General features: G+C 35.5%; 3 protein-coding genes across 3 annotated transcripts in view; 2 read left to right on the forward strand and 1 right to left on the reverse strand.

The window, feature by feature from the left end:
• The window catches only part of LOC145738500 (protein nervous wreck-like), a 64,679-nt gene that overhangs the window by 23,899 nt on the left and 26,444 nt on the right, over positions 1 to 14,336 (forward strand). Inside the window, 3 exon segments of the mRNA XM_081993342.1 lie at positions 71 to 289; positions 433 to 508; positions 2,945 to 3,124. Coding sequence (XP_081849468.1) covers positions 71 to 289; positions 433 to 508; positions 2,945 to 3,111 — 462 coding nt within the window. The 3' untranslated portion in view covers positions 3,112 to 3,124.
• Positions 7,466 to 8,751, forward strand: LOC145738498 (uncharacterized). The gene has a single exon (XM_081993339.1). It carries the CDS (start codon positions 7,477 to 7,479, stop codon positions 8,428 to 8,430), a length of 954 nt encoding a protein of 317 aa, XP_081849465.1. The 5' UTR covers positions 7,466 to 7,476; the 3' UTR covers positions 8,431 to 8,751.
• LOC145738499 (uncharacterized) lies at positions 9,925 to 10,482 on the reverse strand. The gene is made up of 2 exons (XM_081993341.1): positions 10,154 to 10,482; positions 9,925 to 10,091 (listed from the first exon to the last, which is right to left on the reverse strand). The coding sequence occupies exons 1-2, from the start codon at positions 10,412 to 10,414 to the stop codon at positions 10,044 to 10,046; spliced, it is 309 nt and encodes a 102-aa protein (XP_081849467.1). The 5' UTR covers positions 10,415 to 10,482; the 3' UTR covers positions 9,925 to 10,043.

Below are 14,336 nucleotides of genomic sequence, written 5' to 3' on the forward strand. Positions count from 1 at the left end.
GGTTTGTCTTTTATTGTTTCTAAGATCCTGCACACATAGTTTTTCACATTTTCCTGACTCTTCCACGTAGGATGGAAAAGAAATTATCGAACCTAGAGAAACGGACGGAGACTCGTTGGGCGTGGCCCAAATCGTAATCACAGCTGCCACGCCTATGATGGAGGAGCCGGAGCAACCGTTTCCGCCCCCTGACGAGCAACAACAGGAAATAACGGTGGTGACCCACCAGAACGACGTCATCGAAGAGGAAGACGAAGATGATTTGGAGGATGAGGAAGACGATAGGGTCGTAATGTCCCAATACACTCCAGGCTAGTTGGATCGGTCTGGGTTAATGTAAATAATTGAAATTGTGATTTACAGCTGAAAGAACCGATAAACAAAAAACCTGACGAGACTCCAATAGAAACAGTGTCGAGTAGGGATTTGGAGGTTGAAGTTGAAGAAGTGGAGGATACTCCACAGGATTCAGGTCAGCTGGCTATTAGTAGCAGTACTGGGAGTGATGGTAAGTTAAAACCTTTTTTATTTACAAAATTTCTTATTGTAAAAGGCTTGTTGCCAAATTTCAATTGCTACAAATCCCCATAAAAATTCTTGTCATTATTAAGAAATATTTTTGATTTTTAACGAAAAATATGGAAAAGTACCAATTTTACCAGGGTAGCCAGAATAAAGAATTTTCTTCAAAAAATAGGGATATTTTTTTCTTTGGTTATATTTTTTCGGAGTATTACCAGGGGGAATAACTGGGGAATAATTTGAAATCGAACACTTACTAATCGAAACCAGCCCTTTTGGGACAGTTTATGACACATTATACCTGAAAAATCTGTGAAATCTAAAGTTTTGTATTTAAGTAATGTACGGTAAAATAAAATTGAAACAGGAAATTTACCTATTTTACTAGTAAATTTATGAGTTTGAAAGTTATGAGTTTGACAGAACTATGAATCCACCTTAATTCTTGCAAATTCTATGAAAATTTTAATAGTTTTGACATTAGTGACAGATATCAGGTGGTTTTTGGAGGATAATAAGATAATACCTAAGGATAGCTAGGCAGTCACGTAACCACTCTCAAAATAACTGTCATAAATCTAAAAAACACGGTTTGTATCGAATACTGCAAGAAAGCTTTTCTAAATCCTGATTTTTGCAACATTTGAGCACAATTTGACAGTATGAGACAAAATTGCTTGTAAAACACACTTGGAGTGAGAAAATGGCTGTTTTATGCCTGTTTCCCCGATACTTCCAAGTCGATTTAAAGTACAACTTAAGCTAAGTTGAGGTTTGAATGTGACAGATTAGGTGCAAAATAATGCAGTCTAAACTAAACTTAACTGAGCTGTCCTTAAAATCAACTTGGCCAATGATTGGGAAAACGGACATTAAGCATATTTTTGAAATTCTCGTTAAATTGTCTATCCAATAACATGAAAAAACAGTACAAGATTTGGTACAGCCACGGAGAAAAGCGGTATCAAAGCTGGAACTGACAGAAACACAGTTTGAAAGGACAGTTAGAGACAAAGTTGCCTGTAAAACTCACTTGGAGTAAGAAAATTACTGTTTTAAGCACATTTTTGGAATCCTCATTAAGTTTACTATCCAGTAACCTGAAAAAACATGATGAAATTTGGTACAGTCAGGGAGAAAAGCGGTTTTAAAATTTGAACTGCCAGAAACACAGTATTTGTAATTTCCCATCACTATATTTAAATTTGGCGTGTACTACAGTGTTCTAAACCGGTTTTTATCAGCTATTAGTGTTCTTTCTTCATAAAAACTTGGTCTTGAAAATAAAACAGAGTATATTTTGACATTTAAATGAAATTTCTAGTTATCATAGTCAAAGAAAGAAAATAAAGATGTCCAGTTTGAAGGAAAGAGAGAAGGATAAAATTAATGAAGATAAGGAAAGTGCAATGAGAGTTTTGAAACGAACTTTCTAACTCTCACAGTAACTAACTTAGGAGCTGTCAAATTATGACATTTTTAAAAAGCTTGTTCACTTGCACTGCTCTATTTCCGATCAAATATTTCGGTTATTTGTAACCTCTGGAAGAAAATTGAGTTTAGTGAAAAGAAAGTCAAAATTATGGGATACACTTTGACGTTTGAACGAACGTCCTAAATGTCATAGGAACCAAGTCAGGAGCTGTCAAATTGTTACACCTTCAATATTTCTAGTTCAGTTAACTTTCGTATTTCACGTTAAATGTCACGGTAATTTGTAATTTTTTAAATGAAATTGTGCTGAGATGAAAGAATGCTAACATTACCGAGTATATTTTGACGTTTAAATGAAATTTATAGTTGTCATAGTAACCACGTTAGAACGTGTCAAATAAGGACACCTGTAATTTTTGAAAAAACAAAATAAAGATGTCCAGTTTGAAGGAAATAGAGAAAGAGAAAATTAATGAAGATAGGGAAAGTGCAATGATGAGTTTTGAAACGAACTGTCAGAAGAAGCTTGTTCACTTGCACTGCTCTATTTCCGATCAAATATCTCGGTTATTTGTAACTTTTGAAAGAAAATTGTGTCTAGTTAAAATAAGGTCAAAATTACAGGCTATATTTTGACGTTTGAATGAATCTTTTAGCTAACATAGTAACCAAGTTAGCACGTGTTAAATAAGGACACCTCTGTCATCTTTAACGATAGAAAAATGTCAGTTTGAATGAAATGGGGAGGTATAAAGACATTGACAAAATGTAAATCCAAAAATAACAAATTGTAATCCAAAAAAAATATTTTTTTTGGGGATTTTTTATTTAGACAAGGATCTGGCAACCCTCAGTTTTACGCAAGAGAACTGCTGAGAAAATTCTGTTTTATTTAGTTTTTTTTTGAACAGTGCATGCATTAAAACATAATATCTTAATGAAAGCAAAATTGAGTGATATGTTTTCCATGTTTGTGTTCGGGATATAGGAGAAACAACAGGACCTAGTACAGCAGAAAACTCGGTGAGCCAAGCACCGTTACCAGCTGATACGGACGCGCCCAAACAGGTGGTAGGAGGTAGAGCCAGTATTCCTGACGAGTTAGAACCCCATCAATTGGCCAGGTTGCAGGATTTGAAGGAGTCGAACGCTTAAGCGCCCTTATTAGGTCAGTTTTTAACATTTTAAACTTTAACCTTTTTTGATCTTCCGCAATTCACATATTTGGTCGGTTTTTTTTACTCCGATAATAGTTTTTCCCTCACTTGGGTTTAGTGTGGTAGCAGCTTTGGAGATGTCCATACAGCTAACATCGGTGACAATCTAAGTGTAAACAAAAAACACAAAGTCGTTTTAAATACAAAATGCTCGACTTTATGTTTTTTGTTGGCATTTACATTGGCAATTCAATGGTGGGAACATGGACTACTACTTTTTACTTTTTACATCTATGAAAATGGTTCTGGCGATTTCATCATCGTGTTTGGTTTTTTACTTGCATGGCTTTTGGTTCTTGGCTACGTTATTTGTTCAGACATCGGTTGGAGCATTTTTTATGGCGATCCTGGTGGCCTCTAAAAGAGAGTAAGTCTAATAACCCCTCTTGGTCACCTTGAGGAATTTAGTTAAACTCTTATACAGGTTGTCCAGTAAGCACATGATCAAAAGGGTACTGTGGCATTCTTTAGATCGAAAGGTGGCTATTTGACGTAATTGTCATTAGAAAAAAGTGTTTTTCTTTTTAAAAAATTCTATTTTCGGAAATATTTGGAGAATGATTTTAATGAAACTTGCTGTGGACTTGTCTCTAAGTAAGGCTCATGGTTCGATGAAACAACCACGTCCATTTGCCTTCTAAGTTCTTCAGTGACTGGGTTCAAGAATTACTAGAACTTTTTATTTCGTCGTTAAATTTTTTTTTTTATTATTTAATCTGATGTATTGGTTCTTTTTCAAGGTTTTACTACTCTTGGTAAAATCTTCTAGCATTCATTCATAGTTCTTCCGCAAAAACTGTTTTTTGTGTCCCCCTGCTATTTACCATTTTACACATTTTTATTGCAAATAATAATAATAATAATAACAGTCTTTATTTCGAATTGTGATTAGGATAGAGTACAATCTACATTATCAACTAATACAAAGGAAATAGCGTCATGGTAAACTATGAACTATGTAGTACTTAAAGATACTTATACAGTGTGACCCATTTAGAATGGAAACACCCCTATACAATTTTAGGTTATTAACCGATTTCAATGATTTTTTTTTTAAATAATTGGGAATTAAATGTCTATTACGGGAGAAAATTTTAAATATTTATTTCAGTTTTCAGGTCATATTACGATACTTTTTCTTGATAGAAAATGGAGAATTTTTATTTGCGATTTTTTTATTTATTATATTATTTCAAAAAAAAAATCATTGAAATCGGTTAATAACCTAAAATTTTATAGGGGTGTTTCCATTCTAAATGGGTCACAATGTATATTTATTTTATTAATACTTGTTTTTTGTGATTTTTAACATTACTTAGTATATCAAAATTTTATCATTGCCCCTTCTGATAAAAATAAAGTTTTTTGCCATTGCTTTTGTCAGAAGCTTATAGCTGCTTTATTGAGACATTTCTAGAACATTTGGAATACTCTGTATATGAAAAATTGCTGTTAGTTTGTTAGCTGATTTATACTTTTTTGTGCCTACAGGGTGCCAATTGTTTGACCCTCACCATGGGGATATCAATTATTGGAAAATATACAAGAAAGTGTAAATTGGGGCAAAATTGAGCAATTTAAAGTCGAATAAAATGCCCCTTTAAATATTAAAAAAATGTTAGTACCTTCGGAGATATCCAAAAAAAAACGAAATATTGGAAATTAGTTTTTAGTTTTTACTTATTTATTTGATAAGATAACTGCACACAAAAGACCTTTTACCATTGCCACTTTTCCTTCTCTACAATCTAACAATATCAAATTTCAGATCCAATTACGTTTTAATAAAGGTTCTCTTAAAAAAACAACATCTCAACAATTCTCTATTTAGTCACTTGACCCTTCTTCATGTGACATCATTGATTTTTCCAAACCAATGAGCATGTGACACAAACCATTCACTCTGACTTTCTAATCAATTGTTGATAGATGGTACTTTATCGCACTTTTTTGGGTTTTTCCTGATTTATTTGATGTTGTATCTTCACAATTGTATCAATATTTTCACAACAATCTTTTTCAACAAAGTTTTTTGAAAAATAGGTTAACACTTGTTTTTGACATTTTGTTTGACTGCTCATTGTATTTATTTTGGTATTTACTATTTATCATATAATGCATATACTTGAATATTTAGTAACTTTATTTATAACTAAAAATAATATGTCTCGATGTTATTAATTAATGTTGTTAGGTGATACCACAACTGTCTTCTGCAAAAGCAAAGTTGACTTTGATTCAATTTTATGGTTGGAGTTTTACTTGATTTGAGTAAACATTGTGCCATGGAATGACTGTCTAGTTTTTTCTATTTTTTATTCTAACATTGTAAAAAATAGGTTTCAATTTGGCTCTATGCTGCATTTCTAGTTATGGAGCCTTTTAGAGAAATAAGGGCCAAACTTCAAAAAACTGGGAGACTTATATCTCAGAACAGGTACTACATGATTTCCAAACCACAAATTCATCTTAACTTTGTAATGTATTCTGTAAATATTCAAGATAATTTGTTTGTTGAGCAAACTAGATTGAAACTCACTATCGAGTTTACTATTTTGTAAAAAAACTAAATTCTATTTTTTTTTTTTCAAAATGAAGTTTATGAACATATGGACATAAAATAGTTTTCTTCTCAGTTTTCGTAATATTACTTTTAGTTATAAATAAAGTTTGAAGTCAAGATTGGGGGTGGGAAGCTGGTTTTTTTTTTCTTCTGCAGTATAAGGTAAGAAACTCTTTCATATACTTTTATTAATTTAATTATCCTAACGAGTTAATTATTTTACAGTTTATTCGCCCCGTTTTAATGTTTAAATAATATCAATCAATGGGGGGTCTTGCTGTCTATCCCTGTATAGAAAGACAGCATTACTTTAATTTTATTAAGTAACATTTAAGCTCGCATTTAAGGTACCTATGTCCTTCGCCATTGTTCACTTTGTGAGTTCACCTTTGTAGAATGTTAATTTTCTAGCTCCTGATGATGGACATGTCTATGTCCGAAACCAGTCGAGCCCTTTAATTAGTAGGTTATAATAAATTTATAGTGGCGAAGACTGTGTGCCATTCCGCACCCTGTATAAATAAAGTTGCTAAATATTCAAGAATATGCATTATATGATAAATAGTAAATACCATGAGCAGTCTCACAAAATGTCCAAAACAGGTGTTAATCTATTTTTAAAAAACCAAACCTTATAAAATTTTGATTAAAACATAAAGATTTGTTGTAAAAATATCTCGGATAATATTGACACAATTGTGAAGATACAAATTGAGTTATTATAGCTTAACCGTAACCAAAAATATTTTAAATAAATAAAATTCTATCTAATATGGCATCCCCAAAACAAAAACCTTAAAACTGATGATGGTTGTCAAAAACAGGGACTTTTTATGTCATTTATGATAATGCCATGTGGCAAAGGAAAAAAAGTGGCACCAAAAAGACTGGAAGAAAGACCCAAAAGATTGGAATAAATTAACATCAATCAGAGCATTAATCAACAATTGATTAGGAAGGCAGAGTGAATTCCATGATGTCATTCAACAGGGTCACATGCTCATTGGTTAGAAAAAGTCAATGATGTCTCATGAAGAAGTGTCAAGTAATAATGGAGAATTGTTTAAATGTAATTTTTTCAAGAGACTCTTTATTAAAACATAATTGAATCTGAAATTTGATATTGTCACATTGTAGAGGAGGAAAAGTGGCAATGGTAATCTTACCAAAGAAATAAGTAAAAGTTAAAACCTAATTTCCAATATTTTGGTTTTTTTTTTGGGATATCTCCAAAAGTACTAAAAATTTTCTAATATTTAACATTTTATTCGACTTTAAATTGCTCAATTTTGCCCCAATTTAAACTTTCTTGTACCTATTTCTTTAAATAACCAAAATCCCCATGATGAGTCTCAAAGAATGGGCACCCTGTAAACACAAAAAAATAAAATCAGTTTACAAACTAACAGCAAATTTCTCATATACTGAGTATTCCAAATGTTTTAGAAAGGTCTTAATAAAGCAGCTATAAGTTTTTGACAAAAGACCTTGTGTTTGCCAGAAGCTATATAGCTGCAGTAAAAAAATGTTTATATATGTACTATGTAAAGTTAAGAATCCCAAAAAAAAAATATCTCCTGATAGTCATTGAAAATTTTTATAAAGTAGGGCTTTGAACACACCACATTTGGTTTTAATATAATTGTTACTAATATAACATTACCTTTTCTTAATACTTCAGGTGATTTTTCTTTTAAACCAAGGTTTAAACTTTAGCTGGAGCAAGAGATGTCTTCGGACATGGACTTGCCAAGCACCTCAGAGCAGACGTCTAGCAACGAGACTGCTGAAAAAACTGGGACAAGTGAGAAAGACTTGGTGGAAAGGGTCACCTCGATGAACCTAAAAACCAAGAAGCTCTCGGGGGCCCAGCGAAAAAAGCTTACCAAGCAGAAAAAAATCGCTGAGGGTACGTGGACCGCGGAAAACCCGCGGAAACGTCCTCGCAAAAAGGAAGAAATTCCTAAAGAGAAAGGTGAGGAGGTGGCGAGTGGAAGCGGGGCTAAAAAGAGACCACTTTCAGACTCGACCACGCCGCCCTCGCTTGGGAGGAACGCCAAAAAGTCCAGGGGTTCTCACGAACGGACTGGTACTTACAGTGACGTAGCCTCCGGGCACAAGATGGCTGTTGTCCACAGGCGGCACCCGGACGGGACCCTTACTCAGGACCAGGCGGACCTGATTCAGGGGAAGGTTCTGGAGGCTGTTGACAACATACAGCCAGGGGAACAACCTCCACAATTCCTGGGGTCAAAGTTTGTGTGTGGCGTCATCACGATGACATGCGCAAACGAGACAACCCGGAACTGGCTATTGGGGACGGTGCAAGGCCTGGGACCTTTGTGGGAGGGAGCTGAACTGACTGTGGTCAAGGCAGCAGACCTTCCTAAGAGGCCTAGGTTCACTGTCTGGATACCAGAACTTGTGGACGAAGACAAGGTCAGGAAACGCCTCAGTCTCCAAAATCCAGGGCTAAATACGGCAGACTGGATGCTGCTTAGTAAGAAGCAGGCAGAGAAGGGGCAAACCACGGCTTTTTCGGTGGATCAGGGATCTGAAAAGAACCTGAGGAAAAATGGCTTGAAAGCGTACTGGGGGCTAGGAAGGGTAACCTTTAAGCCTCTGGAAGCCAGTAAAAGCGCAGAAAACGTGGGCAGAGCTGAGGGTAGCTCAGATAAACCTGCAGCACAGTAGGGCGGCAACAGCAGCCCTTCAGGTGCTGTTGGTAGACTGGGACATAGCACTCATCCAGGAACCATGGACATACAAAGGTGAGGTTAAAGGTTTGGGGGGGACTGGCGGCGAACTAATTTACTGTAGATCCAACGAGGCTCCCCGAACCTGTATTTATATAAAAAAAGGCATAAAGCTACTTCCACTGACAGATTTCTGTTCTACTTTCTGTGGACTTAGTAGCTGTTAAAATAAGGGTATCACAGGGAGAGGGGCCGGGGGAGTTAACTCTTGGATCAGCCTACCTTCCCTATGACGTCCCTGAACCACCTCCAACCAGAGACGTTGAAAGGCTAGTGATGAGATGCAGAGGTAGTGGATCACACCTCATCATTGGTTGTGATGCAAACGCACACCACACGTACTGGGGCAGTACCAACATCAATAAAAGAGGTGAGTCACTTTTAAGATTCATTATGGCAAATAACTTAGACATAATGAACGTTGGTAACAGACCTACCTTCGTAAATACTCGAAGGCAGGAAGTGATTGACATTACACTGGCTAGCACATTTGCAAGCAATATTGTAAGCAAGTGGCATGTGTCAGAAAGGGTAAGTAGTTCAGATCATAGATACATATGCTTTGGGCTTAGCGGCATGCAACGAACTACTGAAACGTATCGCAACGCTCGGAAAACTAACTGGGAATCCTTTAGGACAGACTTGTTTTCAAACATTCAAAGCGTTGAAACCAAAATAAAAAATGTGATAAGCCTAGAAAAAGCTGCAGGAGATTTACAGACTGCAGTAATAAACGCATATGAGAACAACTGTCCTCTTATCCATAGGGTATCCAACAGAAATGTTGTCTGGTGGAATAATGACCTAGCGGCTAAGAGGAAGAAAGTAAGACAACTTTACAATAAGGCAAAAAAGACAGGACTCTGGGAACAGTACAGAGAGTGCTTAGTAAACTACAATAAATCACTCAGGAAGGCTAAATATGACTCCTGGAGAAGGCACTGTGAGGATATTGATAGCACTCCAGAATGCGCCAGACTTCAACGAATCCTATCTAAGAACTTCCAAAATGTGATAAGCAATATAAAAACTCCGAGTGGAGAATACACAAAGTCAGGCAAAGACACCTTGGAAGAACTTTTCAGGGTACACTTTCCTGGCTCAACAATCACAGAGGAACTTTCAGTAACTGAAGGCCTGGAGACTTGCAAAAAAGCCTCCAGAAGCGACTGGAAGGTAGCCTCACAAGTGGTGACCTATGACAAAGTAAAATGGGCAATAAATTCGTTTGAACCGTATAAATCACCGGGACCTGACGGAATACTACCCATAATGCTACAGCAAGGAACAGACTTGCTCACTAGCAAACTAACCAATGTTCTAAGAGCTAGCTTAGCACTAGGACATATTCCAATGAACTGGAGGCAAGTTAGGGCGATTTTCATACCCAAAGCAGGGAGACCATCCGACCTGGCTAAATCATTTAGACCAATCAGTCTCATGTCATTTATTTTAAAAACATTGGAAAAACTGGTGGACAGACATATAAGGGATGGTGTTTTAGTAAATAGACCACTACACCAAGACCAATATGCGTACACAACAGGCAAGTCAACAGAAACAGCGCTTTTCCAGGTTGTACATCGACTGGAACAAGGCCTGGAAAACAAAGAGATAACATTGGGTGCCTTCTTGGATATAGAAGGTGCTTTTGATAATACCTCTTTTAAATCAATCATCACGGCAGCCAAAGAAAGAGGACTTGATGACACCTGCTGCAGGTGGATCAAGGGCATGCTCAAAAACAGATTGGTACACTCTTCACTCATGGGTGAAAGTCTTTCAGTGCAAGTAGCTGGAGGATGTCCCCAGGGTGGTAACCTATCGCCTATCCTAGGGAACCTTGTCGTTGACGGACTGCTCAATAAGCTGAGCAGGGAAGGCTTCCATGTTAATGGATATGCCGACGACATAGTTATCATGGTGAAAGGGAAGTTCACAAGTACAGTACGGGAAAGGATGCAGATGTCCCTAAATACTGTAGCAAGATGGACTGCAAGTGAAGGGCTGAATATAAACCCCACAAAAGCCACCATCGTCTCATTTACCAGAAGGAAAATTGGATGGAATTGGACCAATTTATCTTCATGGTGAAGAGTTAACATTCAAGGGAGAGGTTAAGTATTTAGGAGTCATCCTAGACTCAAAACTAACCTGGAACCAGCATCTGGAAAAGGTCATAAACAAATCGGTAACCACATTTGCAATGGTTAGACGAATGTATGGAAAAACATGGGGTCTCAGACCTGGTATGGTGCACTGGGTGTACACCAGGGTGATCAGACCAGCAATAACTTACGCAGCTGTAAGCTGGTGGCCAAAAGTCATGTAAAACACTGCGATACACAAACTAGAGAGGATTCAACGAATGGCCTGTCTAGGCATAACTGGTGCAATAAGAACCACTCCTACTGCGAGCATGGAAGCTATATTAGACCTGCCTCCACTGGACCTAATAATTTTAGGGGAGGCAAGATGTGCTTACCAAAGGCTCCGGGACTTGATTGACCTGCCGGGGAACATAACAACGACAGGTACAACATCAATTTGGAACACAGTAAGGGATCCAATTCTTGAAATGAGATCGGATTACATGTGTCCTAAATATCACATTCAGAGGAAATTTGAGGTAATACTGGATCAAAAATTCTGGGTAAATAATGTGAAAAAACTGACCCAGGACTGTCTAATATGGTTCACAGATGGATCTAAACAGGAAAGGGGAAGTGGTGCAGGAGTTTATGGCGAGAGACCTAAGGTAAGCATCAGCATACCACTAGGAAAACACGCCACAGTTTTTCAAACGGAAATATATGCTCTGTTATGGTGCATAGAAGAAAACATTAGAAGGACTTACAAAAATAAGCAAATTCTAATAATAACTGATGTATTTTCATTTCGAATTTCTAATCTGAGTGTAATCCACATTCTAATTTGATTTTATCAGGCATTTGGCCAAAAATAAAACTGGTTGTTCTTTGATAAAGTTTAAACCTTGGTTTAAAAGAAAAATCACCTAAAGTATTAAGAAAAGGTAATGTTATATTAGTAACAATTATATTAAAACCAAATGTGGTGTGTTCAAAGCCCTACTTTATAAAAATTTTCAATGACTATCAGGAGATATTTTTTTTTGGGATTCTTAACCTTACATAGTACCTATATAAACATTTTTTTACTGCAGCTATATAGCTTCTGGCAAACACAAGGTCTTTTGTCAGAAACTTATAGCTGCTTTATTAAGACATTTCTAAAACATTTGGAATACTCAGTATATGAGAAATTGCTGTTAGTTTGTAAACTGATTTTATTTTTTTGTGTTTACAGGGTGCCCATTCTTTGAGGCTCATCATGATTTTGGTTATTTAAAGAAATAGGTAAAAGAAAGTTTAAATCGGGGCAAAATTGAGCAATTTAAAGTCGAATAAAATGTTAAATATTAGAAAATTTTTAGTACTTTCGGAGATATCCCAAAAAAAAAACCAAAATATTGGAAATTAGGTTTTAATTTTTACTTATTTTTTTTGGTAAAATTACCATTGCCACTTTTCCTTCTCTACAATGTGACAATATCAAATTTCAGATTCAATTATGTTTTAATAAAGAGTCTCTTGAAAAAATTACATTTAAACAATTCTCCATTATTACTTGACACTTCTTCATGAGACATCATTGACTTTTTCTAACCAATGAGCATGTGATCATGTTGAATGACATCATGGAATTCACTCTGCCTTCCTAATCAATTGTTGATTAATGCTCTGATTGATGTTAATTTATCCCAATCTTTTGGGTCTTTCTTCCAGTCTTTTTGGTGCCACTTTTTTTCCTTTGCAACATGGCATTATCATAAATGACATAAAAAGTACCTGTTTTTGACAACCATCATCAGTTTTAAGGTTTTTGTTTTGGGGATGCCATATTAGATAGAATTTTATTTATTTAAAATATTTTTGGTTACAGTTAATCTATAATAACTCAATTTGTATCTTCAGAATTGTGTCAATATTATCCCAGATATTTTTACAACAAATCTTTATGTTTTAATCAAAATTTTATAAGATTTGGTTTTTTAAAAATAGATTAACACCTGTTTTTGACATTTTGTGAGACTGCTCATGGTATTTACTATTTATCATATAACGCATATTCTTGAATATTTAGCAACTTTTTTTATACAGGGTGCGGAATGGCACACAGTCTTCGCCACTATAAATTTATTATAACCTACTAATTAAAGGGGGCGCGCTCGACTGGTTTCGGACATAGACATGTCCATCATCAGGAGCTAGAAAATTAACATTCTACAAAGGTGAACTCACAAAGTGAACAATGGCGAAGGACATAGGTTCCTTAAATGCGAGCTTAAATGTTACTTAATAAAATTAAAGTAATGCTGTCTTTCTATACAGGGATAGACACCCCATTGATTGAGATTATTTAAACATTAAAACGGGGCGAATAAACTGTAAAATAATTAACACGTTCGGATAATTAAATTAAGAAAAGTATATAAAAGAGTTTTTTTACCTTATATTGCAGAAAGAAAAAAAAATACCCAGCTCCCCACCCCCAATCTTGACTTCAAACTTTATTTATAACTAAAAATAATATTACGAAAACTGAGAAGAAAACTATTTTATGTCCATAAGTTCATAAACTTCATTTTGAAAAAAAAATTCGATTTAGTTGTGATTTACAAAATAGTAAACTCGATAGTGAGTTTCAATCTAGTTTGCTCAACAAACAAATTATCTTGAATATTTACAGAATACATTACAAAGTTAAGATGAATTTGTGGTTTGGAAATCATGTAGTACCTGTTCTAAGATATAAGTCTCCCAGTTTTTTGAAGTTTGGCCCTTATTTCTCTAAAAGGCTCCATAACTAGAAATGCAGCATACAGCCAAATTGAAACCTATTTTTTACAATGTTAGAATAAAAAATAGAAAAAACTAGACAGTCATTCCATGGCACAATGTTTACTCAAATCATTATTACGATTTTTCAATCAAATCAACCGTACAGGCGCAAAAAAATCAAAACGGTTTTCCCATGTTAATCTCCTATGTCCAGGGTGCCCTTGGACACCTGGTATATTAATTAATATACGACGTTAATAAAAGCCTCCTTTTCCAAAGACAGCTTACCAACCGAAAATAGCTTTGAAACGTAGCAATAGGTTGGACAGTCTATATCAAATCGTTTAAGGTAGGGCATAAAGCTTTCTACACATGAATTCAAGTAGGTAAATTTATCTCTTTAGATGAGGGAATTACATTTAATGTTTGAAGAAATACTTTTTTAGCAAGAGGACTCCAAGTAGACAGAAGTAATTTCACTTGTTGCCTGCCACTGGTCGTAAACAGCATTTCTCGCGTTGGATTCGTTATTTTTAGTGTCTTCAAGACTTTAGGTAGATCGGTTTTATCCATCTTGATAGCAACCGTCTGATAGACTTGTAGAATACTGCGAAGACAAAACTGTGAAAATATGTTTGTCGTTTGTTTTGTCACGGCTCCAGACTTGACGTTGCCTTGAGAGTCCACCCAAAAATCAAAATTCCACATTTTCTTGACTTAAGGGTCTCTACTGTCTCATTTTTCACTTTATCTATTATTATGCGGCAAATGTCTTTGGTTGTAAAACCCCATCCATCACATGCACTGGCAAAAATAACATTGCCTGTGTCTGGACTGAACAGCAAGAGACCCTGAAGATTTAAACAATTATAGGCCAATTAGTCTCTTGCCGAGCTTCTCAAAAATTTTTGAAAGTGCAGTGAACTCTAGACTCACAGATTTTTTTAAAATGTATTAATTATTGAATAATCAACAGCATGGT

This window comes from Ips typographus, linkage group LG15, assembly GCF_016097725.1.
Source record: "Ips typographus isolate SLU linkage group LG15, UJ_Ityp_2.0, whole genome shotgun sequence".
Taxonomy (NCBI): domain Eukaryota; kingdom Metazoa; phylum Arthropoda; class Insecta; order Coleoptera; family Curculionidae; genus Ips; species Ips typographus.

What these genes read in the sequence shown, in the direction of transcription:
- LOC145738498 (XM_081993339.1), top strand. Translation starts at nt 7,477, where the DNA reads ATGGACTTGCCAAGCACCTCAGAGCAGACGTCTAGCAACGAGACTGCT.
- LOC145738499 (XM_081993341.1), bottom strand. Translation starts at nt 10,414, where the DNA reads ATGATAACTATGTCGTCGGCATATCCATTAACATGGAAGCCTTCCCTG. An exon ending in TGATGATTGATTTAAAAGAG is followed by an intron (nt 10,092 to 10,153) that starts GTATTATCAAAA and finishes TTTGTTTTCCAG; the next exon opens with GCCTTGTTCCAGTCGATGTA.